This window comes from Bolinopsis microptera, chromosome 7 (assembly GCF_026151205.1).
Source record: "Bolinopsis microptera isolate Bmic1 chromosome 7, MBARI_Bmic_1.0, whole genome shotgun sequence".
NCBI classification, from domain to species: domain Eukaryota; kingdom Metazoa; phylum Ctenophora; class Tentaculata; order Lobata; family Bolinopsidae; genus Bolinopsis; species Bolinopsis microptera.
This window is the reverse complement of record NC_087078.1, coordinates 15,595,468-15,614,546: the sequence shown is the minus strand read 5'-3', so window position 1 is coordinate 15,614,546 and position 19,079 is coordinate 15,595,468. Positions and strand designations below refer to the sequence as shown.

The window sequence follows — 19,079 nt, the reverse complement described above, 5'->3', positions numbered from 1 at the left end:
TCAAGTTGAATCTCCATTTCCAGTAATGTACTGTTCTTTATTAACTTAGTCAAGTTCAGAGATGCTTTTATCATCCCATGTTTTTATTTAGTATTTAAGATAAATACACATTTCTTTTACATTATATATATTATATTGTAATTTTACATTTATTTATTGACAAATTTAGTTTTATTGTCTCTTTTTGCTTCTTATTTTACTTCTCAATATAATAGTTCAGTGAAAATTGTTGTTTTAACACTGTTTGTATTGTCCCAATCAGAAATTACCCACACACACGGCACACCACTTTGCGTTGCAAACTGAAGTCAAAATTTTGTTGGTTTGTCAAACGATTGTTAATAAAAACAGTAGATAATTGATCATAATATTTGAGTCCTTAATATAATTAAATTTATAAACAGTTTTATATTTATAGGTTATTAGTATGATGGAGGAAGATGTTTCAACATGGGTAGGGATGGAGTCACTACAAGACAACGCAGAAGAACAAAATACTACAGAGGATCATGTTGTATGGGTCATTGTACCAAATACTGGAAATTCTGTCTCTAACGACGATGGGGGCAATGGTGCCTCGGCAAATTCCAGTATGGTTATCTCTTCAACAACAGAGACTGTATTTGATTCTCATGGCAATAAAACTAATATTCAAATTGCTGAAATAACTCACCAGAAAAAGAAAATGGGCCGGAAAAACAACGTGTCCAGTCGTTTTGTGTGTGACATATGTGGTCTTAAATACTCCAGAAACTTTAACTTGCGTCGTCACAAAGAAAGTGTTCATGTTTCCACTACTGTTCAATGTCCTTATTGTCCATCTACATTTACGAGACACGACAATCTTACGCAACACATCAAGTTCATTCACAACAACATGGGAAGTAACCGGTGCAAATATTGTGGAAAACAATTTGCCAGGAAACACACCATGGAGGAACACATCAATGTTCAACATCTAAATGTAAAAAAGTATCAGTGTCTGAAGTGTTCAAAGTTGTTTGGGTACCCGTGGTCTCTCTACAACCATGTGAGAGTCAAGCATGAGTGTGACGGTGCATTCAAGTGCTACTATTGTTCCAAGGTATTTTCAACCATCAAAAATTTGAGAAACCATGTTTTATCCATCCACGAAGGTGTCAGGTACAAGTGTAAAATCTGTAACAAAGTCTTGAAATGTCAATCAGCGTACAAAAGTCACCTAAAGATGTTCCACTTGCCAAAAAATAACTTGGGGGTTTTCTTTTGCAGCAGATGTACGTTTAAATGTTCCACAAAAACTGAACTCATCAGGCACATGACTACAAAACATAAATGGAAGGAGGTCAACGTTTGTCCGGTCTGTCACAAGGCAGTGAAACATAGAATGACATTTGATCGGCATCTTCTTTTACACAACCAAACTGACAACGACATCGGAAATCTTCTGCAGACACTGACCAGCACCGCTAATCCTGAATCAGTTGACATCAGCAAAGAAATTGCTCGAAGGATGAGCTCAGAATCTGGTCCAGATTTCACGGCAAGCCTTATTGTTTCCGATGGCAACACGTTGACTGACGTCCAACCAACTTCAAGTACCACCAAAATCCCGGATGATGATCATGGAGACAAAACGGTTTACCAGTGTTCGTTCTGCAACAAAGTCTTCAACACTCGTTATCTTCTTGACAAGCACTATGAGAGAACACACTCGTATGTGTGCAGCTTCTGCTCTGCTCTCTTCCTATCATACGATGCCATCAAGTTTCATCAGATGAAGTTTCACCAGGGGGAGATGGAAAGCAAGTTTGATCTGATGCCACCGTCAGACGGACACCAAGATGTCAATAGCGCTAAAGATATGCAGACTCTTGATGATCCTGAAAACCCGATTTGGTCGTTGGAGGAGATGGCTGAACTGATTGAAGCTCCAATACCTGCAGATGATTGGATCGTGGAAGAAACAGTTTACAAGGACGAACACAGTCAATAGTTCTCTTTTGACAACCTGTTTGAAAGTAATTGCACATTGCTCTTGCTGGATCGTTGCACTGCAACAGTGCTTGTTTGATCGTTTTCAGACAAACTCTACTCACTCCTCAAAGCAGAGATCTACACTCACGTCTCACATCTGAACATGACTTCTACATAATTTCTACCGATTCAAAGATATTGTGACCCATAAAACCGTGAAATTACCATTCTTTTCCTTCAGATTTTGTTTTAAAAATATCAAATCATCAAGCAATTTTGCATCTTATCTTAAGGACTGAGAAGAGCCATCATTATACCCAAATAGTGGAGTTTTTGTCTGTTTTGTCCGTGTCGATAATGAAATAAGGAAAATAAAAAAGACATGGGTAAATTAGACAAATGTAAGTTTTTTGTTACTTCTTATTCAAATTTGTTCTTCTGATAATAATTACGTCTGTTTAATAACCAGACAGCAGTGATACTCCGATGAAAATAAACAATTTAAATTTATGTCAATGCATTATTGACAAAATGAACTTGTAACGGTCCTATGGTACCACTAGTCAGTTACCTGACTGTAAATGAAGTTAAATCTATTTTTCAAGGTATCAATGCAAACTTAATGTTAATTTTATTCTTATATTTATCATGTGAAATTCTTGTGATGCCACGTTTTGGCATGATTAGAATTTTGGAGCTAATTAAATTACACAGCTTTAAGTTATACGTAGTATAACGATAGCTGTTATTTAAAGGGTCGTTCACATATTATTACGTAATCACTTTTTTCCAAATGATTACGCTAGTGTAATCACTTTTTGTGTCAAAATTACACTAGCGTAATCATTTGGAAACCCCCCCCCCCTTCCCCACTCGGCTGATTACTTAATATGTGAACGACCCCTAAGCCGTCTTTCGGGAAGTGTTTTCTTTATCTGAACAGTATGATTCTTGTGATATATAGTTTGATGGGGTGTTTTGTAGTGGATCTGAGTAGAATTTCTTATATTAATTACTTTAAATATCAAGGTGTGCAACATATTATTTAAATGCACTGTATTTAGTTAAACGATTTGCAAACTACCTTGGAAATGATTTGCAGTTTGTGACACAAATTGTGATTTTACGTTCAAGTGTGTAGCTTTTCCGCCACTGTTTCCGTACTGTTTGTTCCTGCTGATGTTGCAAGATCTGTATTTGGTTTTCTAAACATTGACAGTGTAAATGTATTATATATCATTATTAAGTTATTATCTGTTGTAAACTCCAATTTTTTTGGATCAGTCGATTAATTGTTTACACTAAATCTGTAACTGATGGGCCCTTACTAATACTATTCATAGTGTATGATTATTATCGGTGTCAGTTGAAATTCTAATTATTGCAAATCCAGAAAACTATTACAATTATATACAATAATACCTCTTTTCAAATAATCTTAGTATGTAATCATTATGAATGATACTTACATATATTTACATAACGACCACATTGTGACAATTTCTATATTTATGTAACTTGTAACACCCAATGTTACACAAACAACAACAGCAAACCTAACCTACAATTCAGTTACATAATGGTAAAACTCCGAGACCTCAACGATTATATCACGTGTTCTCTGTGTAAAGGATACATGGTTAACGCCACCGCAATCTCCGAATGCATGCACACTTGTAAGCATTTGGTTTTAATTTATAATAATTTATAATCACAATGCTGGCAAGCATGACCGTGCCTCTTATATTCACAATACTATTTACCCTCTTTACTATTTACCCCCTTTACTATTTACCCCCTTTACTATTTACCCCCTTTACTATTTACCCCCTTTACTATTTACCCCCTTTACTATTTACCCCCTTTACTATTTACCCCCTTTACTATTTAACCCCTTTACTATTTACCCCCTTTACTAGTATACCCCTTTATTGTTTTTCAAGCATTAAGACTCATCGAAAGTAGTTCAGCAGGTATATTTAAGTTCAAAACATTCTAATTTAATTTTAAATATGACAGGAATAAGAAATAGTTATGTGAAGGTTTTTGAGAAATTTGCGCAAAATACGCGCCAGCATGTTATACGAAATTCGGTAAAAAACCCAAAATCACCATATTCAGGTGCTTTAAAAACCATGTTAAAATTGTGTTAGAGATCTGAAATTTTGCAGGGCGTCTAGACGTTGACCAAATCGACTGTAAAAAAAGTTTCAAGTTTCAGGAGCATCGGGAAATGGGTTTTCTAGAACCCCTGTTTTACAACAGATTGTCGGGACATATACATACAGATATACATACATATATATTCAGGGATAGACGCTTTGCCAGTAAATTATAGCCTGTATTTAAGTGTCCATAGATTCAAAAGTATAAAAGATATAGCCATTTCCGACCACAGGTCTTGCGAATAATTATTTACACTTTAGTTTACATTGTATAAAAAAATTATTTGACGTCATGAACACCCCTTGATGACGTCATCAAGTTAACCGTTTTAAAAACTTGATTTTTGACAAAGTAATCACTTTTAAAATCGATTTTACACCATTAAGAATTAATTTTATTCAAGATTTGAGGACATATTGAAGTTAGATAATTGTTTAAGCATTCTCAAAATCTACCGGAAAGTTATTCTACCTTGCTCCTTCATAAAAATATTCGTCATTGAAGTTTGTGCTTTTTTGAAGAATTATTTTATAAAAACGTCAATTTTGCGATTTAGTATTCTCTGGTGTTGGGCCATGCCTTGGGTTGTGGAGCTCAGTTCTGCTTCCTATAGGTATAAATTGTGCATTAGGCTAGTTTTAAAGTTGAAAATCGAAAAGTTGCACACGTGGGGACACGCCCAAATTGATAGAAAATTGCTAAAATCACTGAAAATTGCTGTTTTCGTCATTTTCTGTCAACTATAGAGTGCCGTTGTGATTACAGTTCTTTTTGAAATACATTGAAACTTTGCAAGCTTATCAAACTATATATAAAACACCAACATGAACAAATTTACGGCGATTCAGTATTGGATGCGCACGCAACGACCGCTCAAAGTTTGCACTTGCGAAAGGTGAGAATTTTGCTCATTCGTGATTTCCAACAAATTCTGCTTTGCCACGACAGTTTAATGTCATTATATATGAATTTAATGCCAACTTGAATGAGTATAAAGTGGCATATTCAGTCAGTGATCGACTGATATGCTTACCTAAACACAAGAAAAAGTTTTTAAAGGAAAAATTTCGAAATCGTTGAAACTTCTTCCTTATTGATGAAGATATCAGTTTATATTTTGTATTTCAACTATATAAAATTAAAGTACCCTGACATTATAATCAAAAATAGATGATATTTGACCAAAACCCATAATCATGGGTAGAGTGGACCGCTGCCAGTGTCTCTCTTTCCCAAACAAAAGGAAATGATATTAATTTGATTGACCGTTCTCAAATGCAAAATGATACCGAGAATGAAATCGGTCGCTCGCTTTTCCCATTCATTTACAATTGTAATACATTAAAAAGAACTACCCGAAGGCAGCTGTACTCGGCAATAAAGTTTCAATAAACTTCAGCTAATTCAATAAGTAATAACTACCACCCTTACCCCGAAATACTAGGTATCGACCCGAACGCAACCCAAAGAGATTTTTACAGCATCTGATTGATGTAATCAATCGAAACTTATTACAATTCGTAAGCCGTGAATGAATGGGAAAAGCGAGCGACCGATTTCATTCTCGGTATCATTTTGCATTTGAGAACGGTCAATCAAATTAATATCATTTCCTTTTGTTTGGGAAAGAGAGACACTGGCAGCGGTCCACTCTACCCATGATTATGGGTTTTGGTCAAATTTATAATAATTTATAATTTATAATAATTTTATATAATGATCAGTTCTGTAGAACTCTAAAATTTGGTCTGACATCTTAGTTTTACGACAAAAATGTTTTCTTATGTGGGCCAAAAGTCAGTACCCATACGTTGGCCTTTATAGCTCAGTCACTGAGTGCCCAATTTAAATACTTCTTTCTGGTATGACTTAGTACCACCACTGGTTCGAGGAATTTGTCAACTCTAAAAATATTCGCGTTCATTTTTTTCAAATGGAGGTTCATTTTCACATTTATTTGATAGTTTGGATAGTCGGATCAAGCTAAATGTTATTGAATTGTGTTTGGCCATTCGAATTACGTTTGTCCTGAAAGAATTAGAACTGTAGCTTCTCAGATGACCGAGATATGAAGCATAACGAGTTTAGGTATTCATTACGTGTGATCAGGTGATTGGTTTACCTAAGGTTCCCCCGTTAACTACCCCGTTAAACATTATGGGAATTGTTAAGGGTGCCGAATTAAGGTGTCGTGTCACGGTGTCACATAATCACCCAGTCAATATTTTTAACGAGATACAGAAAATGCTTGATAACTTCGTCATTTCTAATCCTTTTTTCCTCATGTTTTCAGATCATATGCAACATTTGATAATCTACCGTCTCTGAAAAAATCAGGCGTTCAGCATGTTTAGAGAAAAAAATATAGGTGTTTTAATATTGAATGGGCGTGGTCTAAAATATTCGAATTTTCAAATTTTGACGACGGAATCCTCGAACCAGTAAGTACAGTATGCCATCTGCAAAGCAACAGCTCTCAAATATAAAACACGGCGGAGCTATTAAGGCCAACGTATGGGTACTGACTTTTGGCCCACCCTGTATGTTTTTTTATATGATATTTAAATTCTAACTCTGTTCCCAGGCCTGCTTTTAATTGTAGACTTTGTTTCAGTTTGTAAAGGCTGTATAGTGAAGGAATTTATAAAGAATTCTTCATGTCCCCAATGTGGAATTTCTGTTAATCCTACTGAGCCTACTAAAACACTCAAGTAAGTAAACGGGGGGCCGGGGGGGGGGGGGGGGGGGGGGGGGGGGGGGGGGGGGGGGGGGGGGGGGGGGGGGGGGGGGGGGGGGGGGGGGGGGGGGGGGGGGGGCGGGGGGGGGGGGGGGGGGGGGGGGGGGGGGGGGGGGGGGGGGGGGGGGGGGGACTTCTCGCATACCTACAGATACTTACTTCGTTACTTCGTTGAGTTCATCCGTGGAGCCGGAAGGGTCATCAGATATCTGACCACTGCACCTGGATGGCAAGTAGTCGACCAGTGAGTTTGACCAACTGCAGCTGTAGCCGGCGACCGGAGGGTTGTCCGGTATCAAAGCAAGAAAGTTCGACAAACTACACTTAAACATGTCAAAGGATGAATCAGCCTTTACTGTGTGAGGCACTTTGTTCCACAGCTTCGGTCCTTGAACTGCAAAAGACCTGTCGTACAGTGACTGGTTGCGTAAGGAACTTGACTTTGACAATGAGGGTATGACAGCTACATCCCCGTGTCTTGGGGTCACCTTGAATTTGATATCACAGCAGTTTGGTACCACATTATGGAGAATCTTCCACATCATCAGGATGATATACCTCTCCCGTCTGCGCTGTAGAGACATCATTTAAGCTGTACGAGTCTTTCCCAATAGTTGAGATGTTGAAGACCGCCAATACGACTGGTGAAAGTTCTTTGCACCCCCTCTATCAGCTGTATTTCAGTCACCTTGGTAGGGCTCCAGAGTGGGCAGCAATACTCTAGTAAGCTTCTTACTAGTGACTTGTAGAGAGTAATCATTACGGTCTTGTCGCGAGTTTTGAACACACTGAATACCCAAGATAGTGTGCTCCTTGCTTTGGGTACCATGTTGCCGATGTGTGTCGACCAGCTAAGATCACTTGAAACCATAACTCCAAGATCTCGGACGTTTTCGACAGGATAAAGTATGTCCTGACTGGATACTTTGTAACGCAGTGTTTCGGCAAAGAAGGGTAGTTCGGGGAATGAGCTCTTACTGTTATGGAGGTGATTTAACAGCTCGAACTTCTGCTCGTGAAGCTTCATGTTGTTGCTACGTGACCAGTCAAGAATCTTATAGATATCTTCTTGTAACAACTGACAGTCTTCAAAACAGCCAATCTGTTTGGAGACTCTAGTATCATCGGCGAAAAAACTCACCCTAGATGAGTCCACTACTTGTTCTAGATCATTGATGAACAAGATAAAGAGAAGCGGCCCCAAAACGCTTCCCTGGGGAACACCACTTAAAACCTTTGCGATAACCGAGTGAACTCCATTAAGCACCACGACTTGTTCGCGATCAAAGAGAAAGGACTTTATCCACTCTATGAGCTTGCCATGAAACCCATATTTTCTCAGCTTGTGAATGAGAAGATTTAAGTCGACTTTATCGAACGCCTTAGCGTAATCCAGATATATAGAATCTGTATCTTCACCACGAGTAAACCCTTCGTAGATGTCGTCAAAATGGCCGAGCATTTGAGTCAAGCAGCTCCTATTCGCTCTGAAACCATGCTGCTTATCGGTCAAGAGACTGTTGGCTTCCAAATACTCCACCATATGTTTCCTTACCACTCTTTCATACACTTTTACAATGTGGGAGGTCAAAGTGACAGGTCTGTAGTTTCCAGCTTCACATCTACTGCCTTTCTTGAATAGTGGCGAAACATAACCCGTCTTGTAGAAGCTTGGCACTATACCAGATGACATGGACTCTGACCACATAAGATAAATCGGGACACTAAGGCTGGTAGCACACCTTTTGAGAAGAATAGCTGGTATTCCATCGGGTCCAGGGGCAGAGTCTAGCTTAATTTCAGATATAGCTTCCATGATACTATCAGGTGTTAACACAATGTCATTGTCTCTACTGATAAGGGGTGGTACCGCAAATGTAGGGACTGCTGTGTCGGGACAGGTAGGGTCGCTGAAAACGGAGCAGAACTGTTGTTGAAGGATGTTGGCGAGTTCTTTCCGTTCAGTGACTAGTTCCTTATTGTCGTTCAGGAGGGTAGAGATGTTGTGTTTCACTTTGGAGAATGATTTGGCATAGGAGAAGAAATATTTGGGGTTACTTTTGATCCGCTCCACCGCTCTCCTCTCACCTTGGTCGAGATGGTTGACTATGGCCTCCTTTATCTCATAGCACACCAGCCCGATCTCGTCTTCAAGTTTCTTGATTCGGGCATTGTCACCGGCGCACCTTGCTGCGGAGAGACGAGTTTTAAGCTTAGACTTCCGTCTTCTGAGAGAGTTGTAGAGCTTAGGCTTGCCTTATGGAGGTCGTTTCTTGGGAATGTTCGATATGCACGTGTTTAGTACTTTATCCGTGAACTTGGCAGGAAATTCCTCGAACGTACCAGCATCTCTCAGTTCATCCCAATCAATAGCTTCAAAAACCTTATTCAGTTGGGGAAAATCAGATTGATTGAAATCTAATGCTCGAAAGTTCATTTCATCAAGATATGTAGCATGGGCCTCCTCCATCACACCAGGGTTGAAGGAGAGTAGGACGCTGACCATATCGTGATCAGATATATCGGTTGCTTCAGTTTTAACATCCGATATCAGTCGGTCATTGTTACAGAAAACCAGGTCCAAAATGTTGTTTCCTCTGGTAGGCACGTTGACCATTTGACTGAGAAGGTAGGTTGACATAAAGTTTAACAAGCGTTGGGCCGATAAATTTGATTCTGATGTCCCACCGCTGTGGATCTGAAGCGATCCCCAGTCAACCTGAGGTAGGTTGAAATCACCTGTTATGAACAACTCATAATCGTTGTCAAGGTTTTCGATAGCGTGCCCCAAGTGATCCAAAAGCTTTGAGAAGCTTGATAGATACACCTCAGGGGCGTGCCCAGGGGGTGGCGATGGAGGCGGTCGCCGCCCCCTTTTTGAAATGTTGACCTATAATTTTTTGTCGAAAATTGCTTTATAAAGCAAAAAAAAAATTTTATAAAAAATTTTATAAAAATGTTCACAAAAAAAATTAAACGACATCAAACACAAGTATTACTTTTTAAAGTTCATATGTAGTAATTTCGAACTAATTGAATAAGGCCGTTACACATGCCTTGTGCATGCATTTTCCATGGGATGGCTGCCCTAATTCTAGGTCGCCACTCCTTCATGGTTGGGCGGGAATCACATTAAGAAACACTTCAAGCTTAAAAGAGTCAAGAGATTAGTCATTAGTGATTAGAGAGAGGCAGATTAATATGGGAAAGAGGAGCTAAAGTATCTACTTTGATCTAGTTTTTTGACGATTTTTCCAGGTCCAAGATTTTCAAAATCGAATAAAAAATTTTTTAAGGCCTATCTTAAAATTCTGATCGAATGGAATATTCTAAATGGTCCTTAGAACATATCCTGAAAGTTTCAAGGTGATTGCTCAAAAAATGTAGGAGAAGATAGAATTTTAGACTCGATTTCCAGGGCGCGCGATTGAAAATCGCTCGCGCAATACAATTACACATTAACGCTGACCTTTGACCGGCAATAAATTCGGCTAGGAACAATATTTTTCCATGGGACCAAAAGCAGCAGATAGATATCACTCCCCTCTATCAGAAACAACTATAAAATCAATTTCGAGAGAAATTTCATAAAGACCCCCCCCCCCCCATGCCGCTGCCCCCTTAAGCACTGATAACCTATTTTCTGAATGTAACATTGAGATGTCTTTACACTCAACACTCCCATACCAAGATAAACTAATAAACTTACATATGTTTTGTAGCTCATTATATTATACTGTACAAATTACAATGTATAGTAACGCAGTTTTGTACTGTTTATTATTATGACGGTTTTGCACTACGTCCCACGATAATAATAAATATATTTGTTTCGTAAATAATTGAAATATATTCAAATACAGTACAGATGCACCTGCAGGATGACTCAAGAGTCACCCTTTTAGCGCTGACCAGATTAAAATAACCAATAACTTGCACTGTGCAGGTCAGATAACCAGCTTCAAGATCTGATAAACAAGGTTGTGCCAGGGTTCGCGGAAACAGAACGTGCTTCACGCAAACAGTTCTACGCTTCTAGGGGTGAACGTGAGGAAGGTTGGTTATCTTAATTTTCCGCTATCATTAAATGAATAAATAGAATAAACTGTATACTGCATGCTGACAGCAATCTATTCATTTTCTTCATTTTAAATTGAAACTTTGTAATCCGCTTACATGCATTTCTCCTCCAGCCGATACAGTTGAACCGATAGAATCTACATTCCTAACTCCCAAGAAACGAGCTCTGTACCGCCAAGCTGGTCTGCCTGTTTATGTGATGTTACAACATGAACGGAACACAGCTGCCTCCACCATGCGAATCAAGGTTATCATCGTCATATTATTTTAGGGCCTTTAAAATGTTTCCTTATTTGGTAGACAGGCATTTTCTCGAGATACATATCCCAAACAATAGAATTACATGTTAAATTCAAAATTTGACACACCGGACCGGAAATTTTTTTTGGTGAGGACAAAGGTATTTGCAAATTTAGACCGAGCTCTACAACATACCAAAAGATCTCAAAATTGACCTCGGACTCCCTCTCTAACTCAAGATACATATCTCTAACACAAGATGTATATCTCCGCAGAGATATCCCGGTCACATGATACGATTTCCCTCTGATCTCACTGTTCTACACTTGAAGGAGTTTATCAGACAACGTCTCTCTCTTGGATTTGACGTGGTGAGAAAATGTTACTTTAATGGTTCTTTTTGTTAATAGCTTTTGTTGATCTCCTGTGGACTAACTACTTCCCCCAGAGTTTTAGCCATATTGAAATAGCTACAGCTGCATTTTGGAAATTGAAATAGTATATAAATATGTCTCTAAATATTGAGAAGATCATTATGATCTCAGAATTAACTCTCATTTGTACATGTAGGGTTTCATTCTTTGGGAATTTTGTAAAACAAGTTATACGATCTATTTAAGTTTAAGTTAACAAGTTATACTATCTCAGCCGCAGTTTGACGATGCAAAGTCACAGAAAGCTTGGGAGAGGACTCGAGTCCTAGCTATACAAAACGCCCCTGATGTAAGTATTAATTATTTATATTAGTTTTAAGTTTAGCTGTAGAATTTCTATTTGCTTGAACAGTTCAATTGGGGAAAACAAACTATGAGAAGACATTCTTTGTATTTCAGGAAGTCACTTTTCTGTTATCCTTTACACATGTGGGGAGGTTTTAACAACATTTATAACAAAGATATGTCCCCACCCAGGTGGATATACTGTATGGAGATTACCTGCTTGACGAGGATGTTACACTTGGACTCTTATCAAGGATAAAACTTGGCCTTGTGAAGGTGAGACAAATGTTATTAACATCTCTGCTCGTGTATATATAATGTACAAAGTGTTGTGTACAGTCAGTTTTTAATGATTGTAAGTTATTTTCAATTTTCAAATTAACGCGTGATTGGTTATTGCCGAATGTGTAATTTATCTGATAGGAATATTATTGTGGACCTTAGAGTGTGTCAACTTCAGAGCTAGTTTATCAACTCAGTGTTGGGTTCCGATAGACTTTTAAGAAAGCAGCCCGCTTCGCCCACGTTGTGCCTCAGAAACTTAAAATTTGGCCACAAAATTCAATGCCTAGCCAGGAGAGATAGCGCAGTTGTTATCCTTCACTATAGCATAATCGTCGCGCGCATTTGCGCGCGTCATAATCCTTGTCAGATTGACTTTTGTTTCCCTCGATTTTCGCGGCCTAGTGTCGATAATTTGTACTTGTTTGTTTGTGTTTCTCTAAAATTGTACTTGAATACATAGCTTATGGCGATATTAACTCGGGAGATGTCATTCCTAATGTTCTCAAATTATAAATTAACAGCACAGAAAACTACTGATATTACATCGACTTAATTAAAACGCATGATCCTTACAAACATCCTTTCAGCAAGCAGTTCTAGCTCTGACATATCGTTTTCGTGGAACCCTGAAAAGCTCCGCCGAGAAAGAAGCACCCACTGAAGACGTTTCCCTTTCCCTGACTCTTACCCAACCTGCTCCTAGCAGTCACGTGACTTGTTTAACTAGGGGCCGAGGTAAGGGTAAAACAGCGGCCAGGTCTGTCAAGCGAACCCCGGGAGTTATTGGAAAGGTCAGAACGGGTCCAGGAGCATATGCTGCACCAGCACCAAAAACAGGAGCTCCTCTTGCACCTCGTCATGTGATCATCAACAAACCTGCTAGCGGGAGAAAACCTGTCGTTTTCACGAAGTCCCCAGTCGTCAAGAAGTCTATCATAATCCAGAATTCTTCTAAACCTCCGTTAACCATCCCTCATAGCACCATTCCACAAGGGCTTGTGAAGCACCCTTCCAGGGTTATTCTGCCTATCAAACCGTATAATGGTGGACCGAAAAGAAACACTATTGTTATTCAGCAGCCTTCCAGTGCCCAGAAGAGAGGGCAGGATGGTCGTCCTAAAGGATCTGTTGTTAAATTGCAGCGTGCTGTTAGGCCACGGTAGAACTTAAAGGAAGGCATACGTGTGATGAATGAGTAAGATTCGATTTATCATACTTGAACAATCTTATCAGAAGAAATGAAAGAATAAACAGAAAGACCCACCCGCAATTTAGTTCGAACTCTATGTGAAAGACCGAAAGAGGCAAGAGCAGAGTCGAATTCGGAATTTCATTTTAGCTGATCATCAAATTGAGATTTATGATTGATTTATGATACCACAGACTGATTTAAACTCTTTTAGTACCTAAACTCTTTTACAAAGACTACGTGCTAAACTCTTTTACAAAGACTACGTGCTAAATTCCGACTTGGTGCATTAGCCTTTGGTTTGTTTAGAATGAGGAATTTTGTTTGATAAAGAAAGCTGTTCAATATAAAGAAGAAGAGATTTCTCAGTTACATGCTGCATGGATCTAGATTCTTATTTGACTGACTTTTATTCTGAGGTAGTAGGTTTTGTGACAGGAAGTAGAAACCTACATTATAGGTTAGGTCAGCACTATTTTCAGATTCTTTTGCTCCTCGAGTTTACTTTTTATATGGACTTTAGATTCTCGAGGTTGTGAAATTTTGCATGCAGTGCAACATGTTTTTTATGGTTTAATCTTTTGAACGAAACGAGATCATGTTACCAGAAAAACTGGAGACATAACCTAAATTTGCCCTTTGCAGCCCGATTTGAATGTTAATTATTTTTGATAATCGTCGAAATCCGGAAGACTGTCGTAATAAGTACAATCCTCTTAAAGCCTGAAATCAATGAAAAGTGGATTATTCGACTGGCTAAGATTATGTGTACGTGTGTTTGATTGGGGCTGTTTAAGAGTGTGATTTTTGTGAATTTTTACTATTTATTTATTTAACCAAAAAGTTTATCTTGATTCTTTTTTCCCTGACCGAACACTGAAAACATTTCACCATTGTTCCCATAGATATTAGTTTTCGGGCAGCAGCTTCTCAAATTATCTGAATCAATTCAAGAAAAAAAGTTTTGTAAAAAATGAAATAATAATATTAATTCAATTGATTCATTATAATTCTACTAATATGGATATGTTGTTCTCCCCACACAGTTTTACAATGCAGTGTTCCTTCAAAATCTCTCCCAGCCATTAGCCAACGCTGACTCCACAACTACAGACTGAATGCCAGCGTGAACTTGATCATGTCGACATCGTTCAGATTTGTCCGTTCTTTGATGTTATCCTGCAAACAAATCAGTATTCAGCAATTTTATAAAAGAATCGATCTTCAAAGAAACAGCGAAAATATTGTACATTGTATCCATCGGCATCAATTATTTTAGCAACTGTGTACACTGAAATTAGGACATTTCTACCATGTTTGCTGACCGCAAAGGCCAACATTAAATTACAAAATGTGAAGCCCCAACTTCATCGGTTACTTTCTCGGAAAAAAAGAAAGATTTCATATGGAAATTTACCTTGAGAAGGAAAGGTGTTTCAATGTTTTCCTCTTCCAATCTCGCTGTCAAAGCATTTTTAAGGTTAGAAGCAACACCAGATTCCGGCGGCAGAAGGACGTTTACTCTGCAAGGTGAGTAGATTCAATCAATGTATTTTAACACTGTACAATGATATGATAATTAATTAGTTCTTTTAATACATATATCTATACATGGTACATTGAATGTTGCCGACTTAATGTATCCAATGAAACCAAACGGTAATTATTATACATTTTGAAGCCCCTCTGAAATCACTAGAAATGATAGCCTCTTCATTGTATACATTTGTGTGTGCTATGTTTATTTAGGGCTAGAAATCGCCAATTAGTTTATAGTGTAGTTATAAGATTTGTATATCACAGATTTGATGGGAAAGTAAGTGTGCCTGTCACTGAGGGAGTCTGAGGATGACTAAAAAGTTGCAAGTTAAAATTGTTCAGTTTCTAATTTTAAACCTTACCCAAAATAGTACTGTTCAGCTGGGTCTACCTCTCCCGTGCATGCATCGTCATTTTTGATGCTTCTAACTACGCACTTACCACCATCTGTAGAATAAATATACACTTGTGTTAAATACGATATTGATGTGATCCCCGCAACTCTGTCACATCTTGATGGTTCATCTATAATCTATATAGTATAGTAATCTATATAATATCCTAATAGTAAAACTAGAAGCTCAGTATTTCATTCTAGAACCAAAATATTTTGAGTACCTAATAAGTATAATTCTAGTCACTAAGTTACCAATGAAGTAGCAATAATAATATACTCTAGTGGCACTGTATAATATAATAGTAGTTGCCTATTTATTCAGGAAAATGTCACAAAAAGAAGTACTTACGCTGATCAGAAAAGAGATCGACGAGACTAAGAATCCTTGCCATGTTTCCAGGAATGCAAATTGGTTTAGGGTTACCATCGCCAACTTTAAGATATGCTTTTCGCACGTGGCAGCCGTCCTCGTCTAAGAAGGGTGCAGAGTAAACTATACGATTGGATAATTGCAATATTTCCCCGGTTGAATAAAACAGGGGGAACAAAGATACAAAATTAAGATACCCTGTTCCTCAATTTTAAATGGTGTCAGATTTGTAACATTCCAACAATTGCAATATTTACTATAGAATTAGATACGCCAAAGTAGGGTCTGGGCCTTGTACTAGACAAATTCTCTGACTCGTAATTAAACTCACTGCTAACAAATACAATATCACGTGACGTGCACGCAAACTTGCGCGCTAAATGCTAAAATCAACAACTACAAGAAATGCGGCCGCTTTTCTCTTGTGGATGGCCGCTCAATTTCCCGATCCGTGATGGCGTATTTTATCATATTCCATACCAACTGGGGACCCCAGTCTTTACTGTTTATAACTATAAGCATGCAGATATGGCGGAGTGACAGAAAGAGCGCCGCCCAGTTAATACATAATATAATTCCATATTGAATTTGAAAATCGTGCATATTTCTATGTAACCATATGTTTATTGTTTATGCAACCTGACACAGATCTGTGCAAAGTAGTAATACTATTAGTATTACTAACTCAAAATAATAATAATATGCTATCAATTAGTCCCTAGCGGGATGCATACATGGTGAAATTAACAATTTACTTGAACAGTTCAGCACTGCGCGCCAACAATTGTTTAAATCAGGTTATCGCGCAAAATAACTTTGCGCAGGCAGAAACGTGGGCGATAACTGAAGGCGAAGGCACGTACGCTCGCACGCACGCACGGTCGCAAAGCTACCATATACAAAAAAAAACCTCGTTCGCTAACCCTTGACATACGTTGCATGCCACTTTTCGCGCGCGAAGCGCCGATATTGGGATACAAAACATGTATCAAGCCAACCCTTGTCCTTGACTCTTTTGTGCCTTCGGCACTTTGACTTTGAGTCATGGATCGGGAAAAAATGCGCGCATTCAGGAATGACGAAAAGATATAGCACCCCACTGTACATCAACTATTTAACTTTGAAGCCATACTTTTACACTTACAGTATCCTTACCGAAATCAGGGTCACCGTCAGTTGCGTCATCATCATCGCTCTCATCATACTTAATTCCCATGTTGTGGTTTATCCCTGCAAAATGTAATCAGTAACATAGTAACCAGACCAATAGAGCGATAGAAGAGCTGAAGTGAACTTGTTGGCACTTGGCAGCCAATAATTTAAATCCTCTGTGAGCTTTTAATTGAAATTTATAGTTAGTTATTAGTAATAGTATCACTCGTTTAACTCATAATTTGGGATCACCTCTGAGTGTATGCGTACTCGTAGTTTTTAAGTTTAACTAGATGAAAGAGATGGTCTGGGTTATTCCTAATGTGAATTATAGAACCAGCTCAGAAGTTTAATGTAAAATATAAGCTGACCCAGAGTCAGAACCAAATGGTTTCCTGATTAAGTAATTTAACTAAACTAACCAGCTAAACTAGCGAAACCAGCGTTGGCCCACTTTTTGCCCATGCTTCCACAAGACCGTATGTTAACTTTATCATCTGTTTGTCTTTGGCAACATTCACACTCAAGTATTAAGTTGCAGGCTCTTTTTGCCTTGAACATTTCACTGTCCTTTGATTCCTCCGAGTTGCAACAGTGCAGTGCATCTGGGGGAGTAGTTTATCTTAACGGTGAAGAACTAACCCGAAAACAAAAAGTGGTTAGGATATTTCGGAGTGCCATCACGCTCCTCAATCAAAAATATTGACGTCTTAAATTGACCATGATTTAACGTCAGTTAATGTTATTTTCATGTTATTACATCGCCTCTTGAAGTTGAAACTGAAATTGCTTTACATTTTTGAAAGTGTCCGCCAAAAATCAGTGTCAGACTCAGAGTCTCAAACTTACGATTTTCAGCCCTGCAATCTGTTTCTATCTTGTATGTCGCTGTTGCGATTCTCGTTCCTTTCTTAATGACACATTTTGTTTTCCCAATACACGCGTCTTGGTTAAAATCCGGCGTGTCATCATAACGATCGTATTCGTATGACATTGGATCGAGAGCAGTAATCAGTGCCTTCATCTTTTTTGGACACACTTTCTTGACTTCAGGAAGAGTTTTCTGTCCGTACAGAAACTTCGCGCTTTCTTCCCGTCTCTCTTCGAGTGGTAAATTTGTTTATTCTAAAAGTAAAGGATAGGCCCGATTTTGTTTGGATTATTAACTTTAAGTGTTAAGGATGAATGATCAGAGATTGTTTTCAAATTTCATTACACAAGTTTCAATATTTATTAGTGGTGTCCTGCCCGAGCTATGTTCAATATTGCCTTTATGCTTTAACTTTCAGTGAAAATGTCGTACGACTGAGTTTGAATTTCTCTGCTGCTCAAGATAGCCCTGCAACTGGGTGGTCGTCCAACAAAGATATTGTTGGGTTCAACCAGGTTCAACTAAACTACTAAAAAACTCAATGTCTTCTAATTCTATTAAATGTTAAACTTACTGCTATTTTCACATCTGAACCATAATCTTCTGACAGTCATGATCTTTAGGGAGGCTTCGTTCGTATCACGACCGATTCCGTGAAACTCCGTGCCATGGCGTCTGGTTGGCTTTACCGGCTCAGTCCATATTTTGATAAGTTTGTTCTTTCCACAGTCGAGTTCTACATCTTCCTCAGTAAAAACTCCTCCAGAAACATCTAACTTTTCTGAAAAATTGTAGGACCACGTCACACGTAATTGTCATAACTTGCTATAAATTGCATAGTGCCAGTGGCAGTGCAACGTGGAATATTTTAATTTTATTAAATCGATATCCGAATACATTAAGTCTTTATCTCATTCTCAATTAAGGCTAAAGCTAGCTGGGGTAGTTACGCATTCGATGCAAAATTTCAATAACTAGTTATAAAACTCCTTTATTACAATTTTACCGAAATAAGACTTGATTCCTGCTACGCACTGATAACTACGAACTGTCTGACCGAAGCAGGCGAAGAGAAGGACTGCAAACAAGTTCATTTCTTCAAACTTGAAACTCCCTCAAGCGAAAATTCCGACAAACAAAACGGAGGTTATGCTAAAACTGAACGTAAAGTGGCAACATAATGGCCTTGTCGGCTATTAAAAACTTATAATTTGTAATTACACCACTGTTCTTAATCGCACCTGTCCAGCCAGGTCCTGAACTAGAAACTGAAGTTTAAGCGAGAAAATTATCGAAGGGTGACAGACTTATAACCACTTCCATGCTATTGTTCAGACCTCAGTTAGTTAGTTCCAGGACAGCTGAGGCCACTACCGAG

At 38.4% G+C, this 19,079-nt stretch overlaps 4 protein-coding genes across 5 annotated transcripts in view; 2 read left to right on the top strand and 2 right to left on the bottom strand.

The window, feature by feature from the left end:
- Positions 1–19,079, bottom strand: part of LOC134818419 (kynurenine 3-monooxygenase-like) — a 927,626-nt gene that overhangs the window by 409,542 nt on the left and 499,005 nt on the right. The gene's annotated exons all lie outside the window — the stretch shown is intronic.
- On the top strand, positions 428–1,975 carry LOC134818748 (zinc finger protein 710-like). Its single transcript, XM_063828394.1, has 2 exons — positions 428–972; positions 1,294–1,975. Exons 1-2 carry the CDS (start codon positions 428–430, stop codon positions 1,973–1,975), a joined length of 1,227 nt encoding a protein of 408 aa, XP_063684464.1.
- LOC134818190 (polycomb group RING finger protein 6-like) lies at positions 3,529–13,944 on the top strand. Its single transcript, XM_063827631.1, has 8 exons — positions 3,529–3,632; positions 6,737–6,833; positions 10,806–10,915; positions 11,053–11,186; positions 11,455–11,550; positions 11,828–11,902; positions 12,091–12,174; positions 12,771–13,944. Exons 1-8 carry the CDS (start codon positions 3,536–3,538, stop codon positions 13,344–13,346), a joined length of 1,269 nt encoding a protein of 422 aa, XP_063683701.1. The 5' UTR covers positions 3,529–3,535; the 3' UTR covers positions 13,347–13,944.
- Positions 14,213–18,926, bottom strand: LOC134818191 (uncharacterized). 2 transcript variants are annotated; one of them, XM_063827633.1, is made up of 9 exons: positions 18,708–18,926; positions 18,276–18,482; positions 17,680–17,931; positions 17,253–17,435; positions 16,834–16,908; positions 15,658–15,780; positions 15,274–15,358; positions 14,790–14,895; positions 14,213–14,551 (listed from the first exon to the last, which is right to left on the bottom strand). In XM_063827633.1, the coding sequence occupies exons 1-9, from the start codon at positions 18,793–18,795 to the stop codon at positions 14,480–14,482; spliced, it is 1,191 nt and encodes a 396-aa protein (XP_063683703.1). In that variant the 5' UTR covers positions 18,796–18,926; the 3' UTR covers positions 14,213–14,479. The 2 variants fall into 2 exon arrangements, with proteins under 2 accessions (XP_063683703.1, XP_063683702.1); XM_063827632.1 differs by having other exon boundaries at positions 14,461–14,895.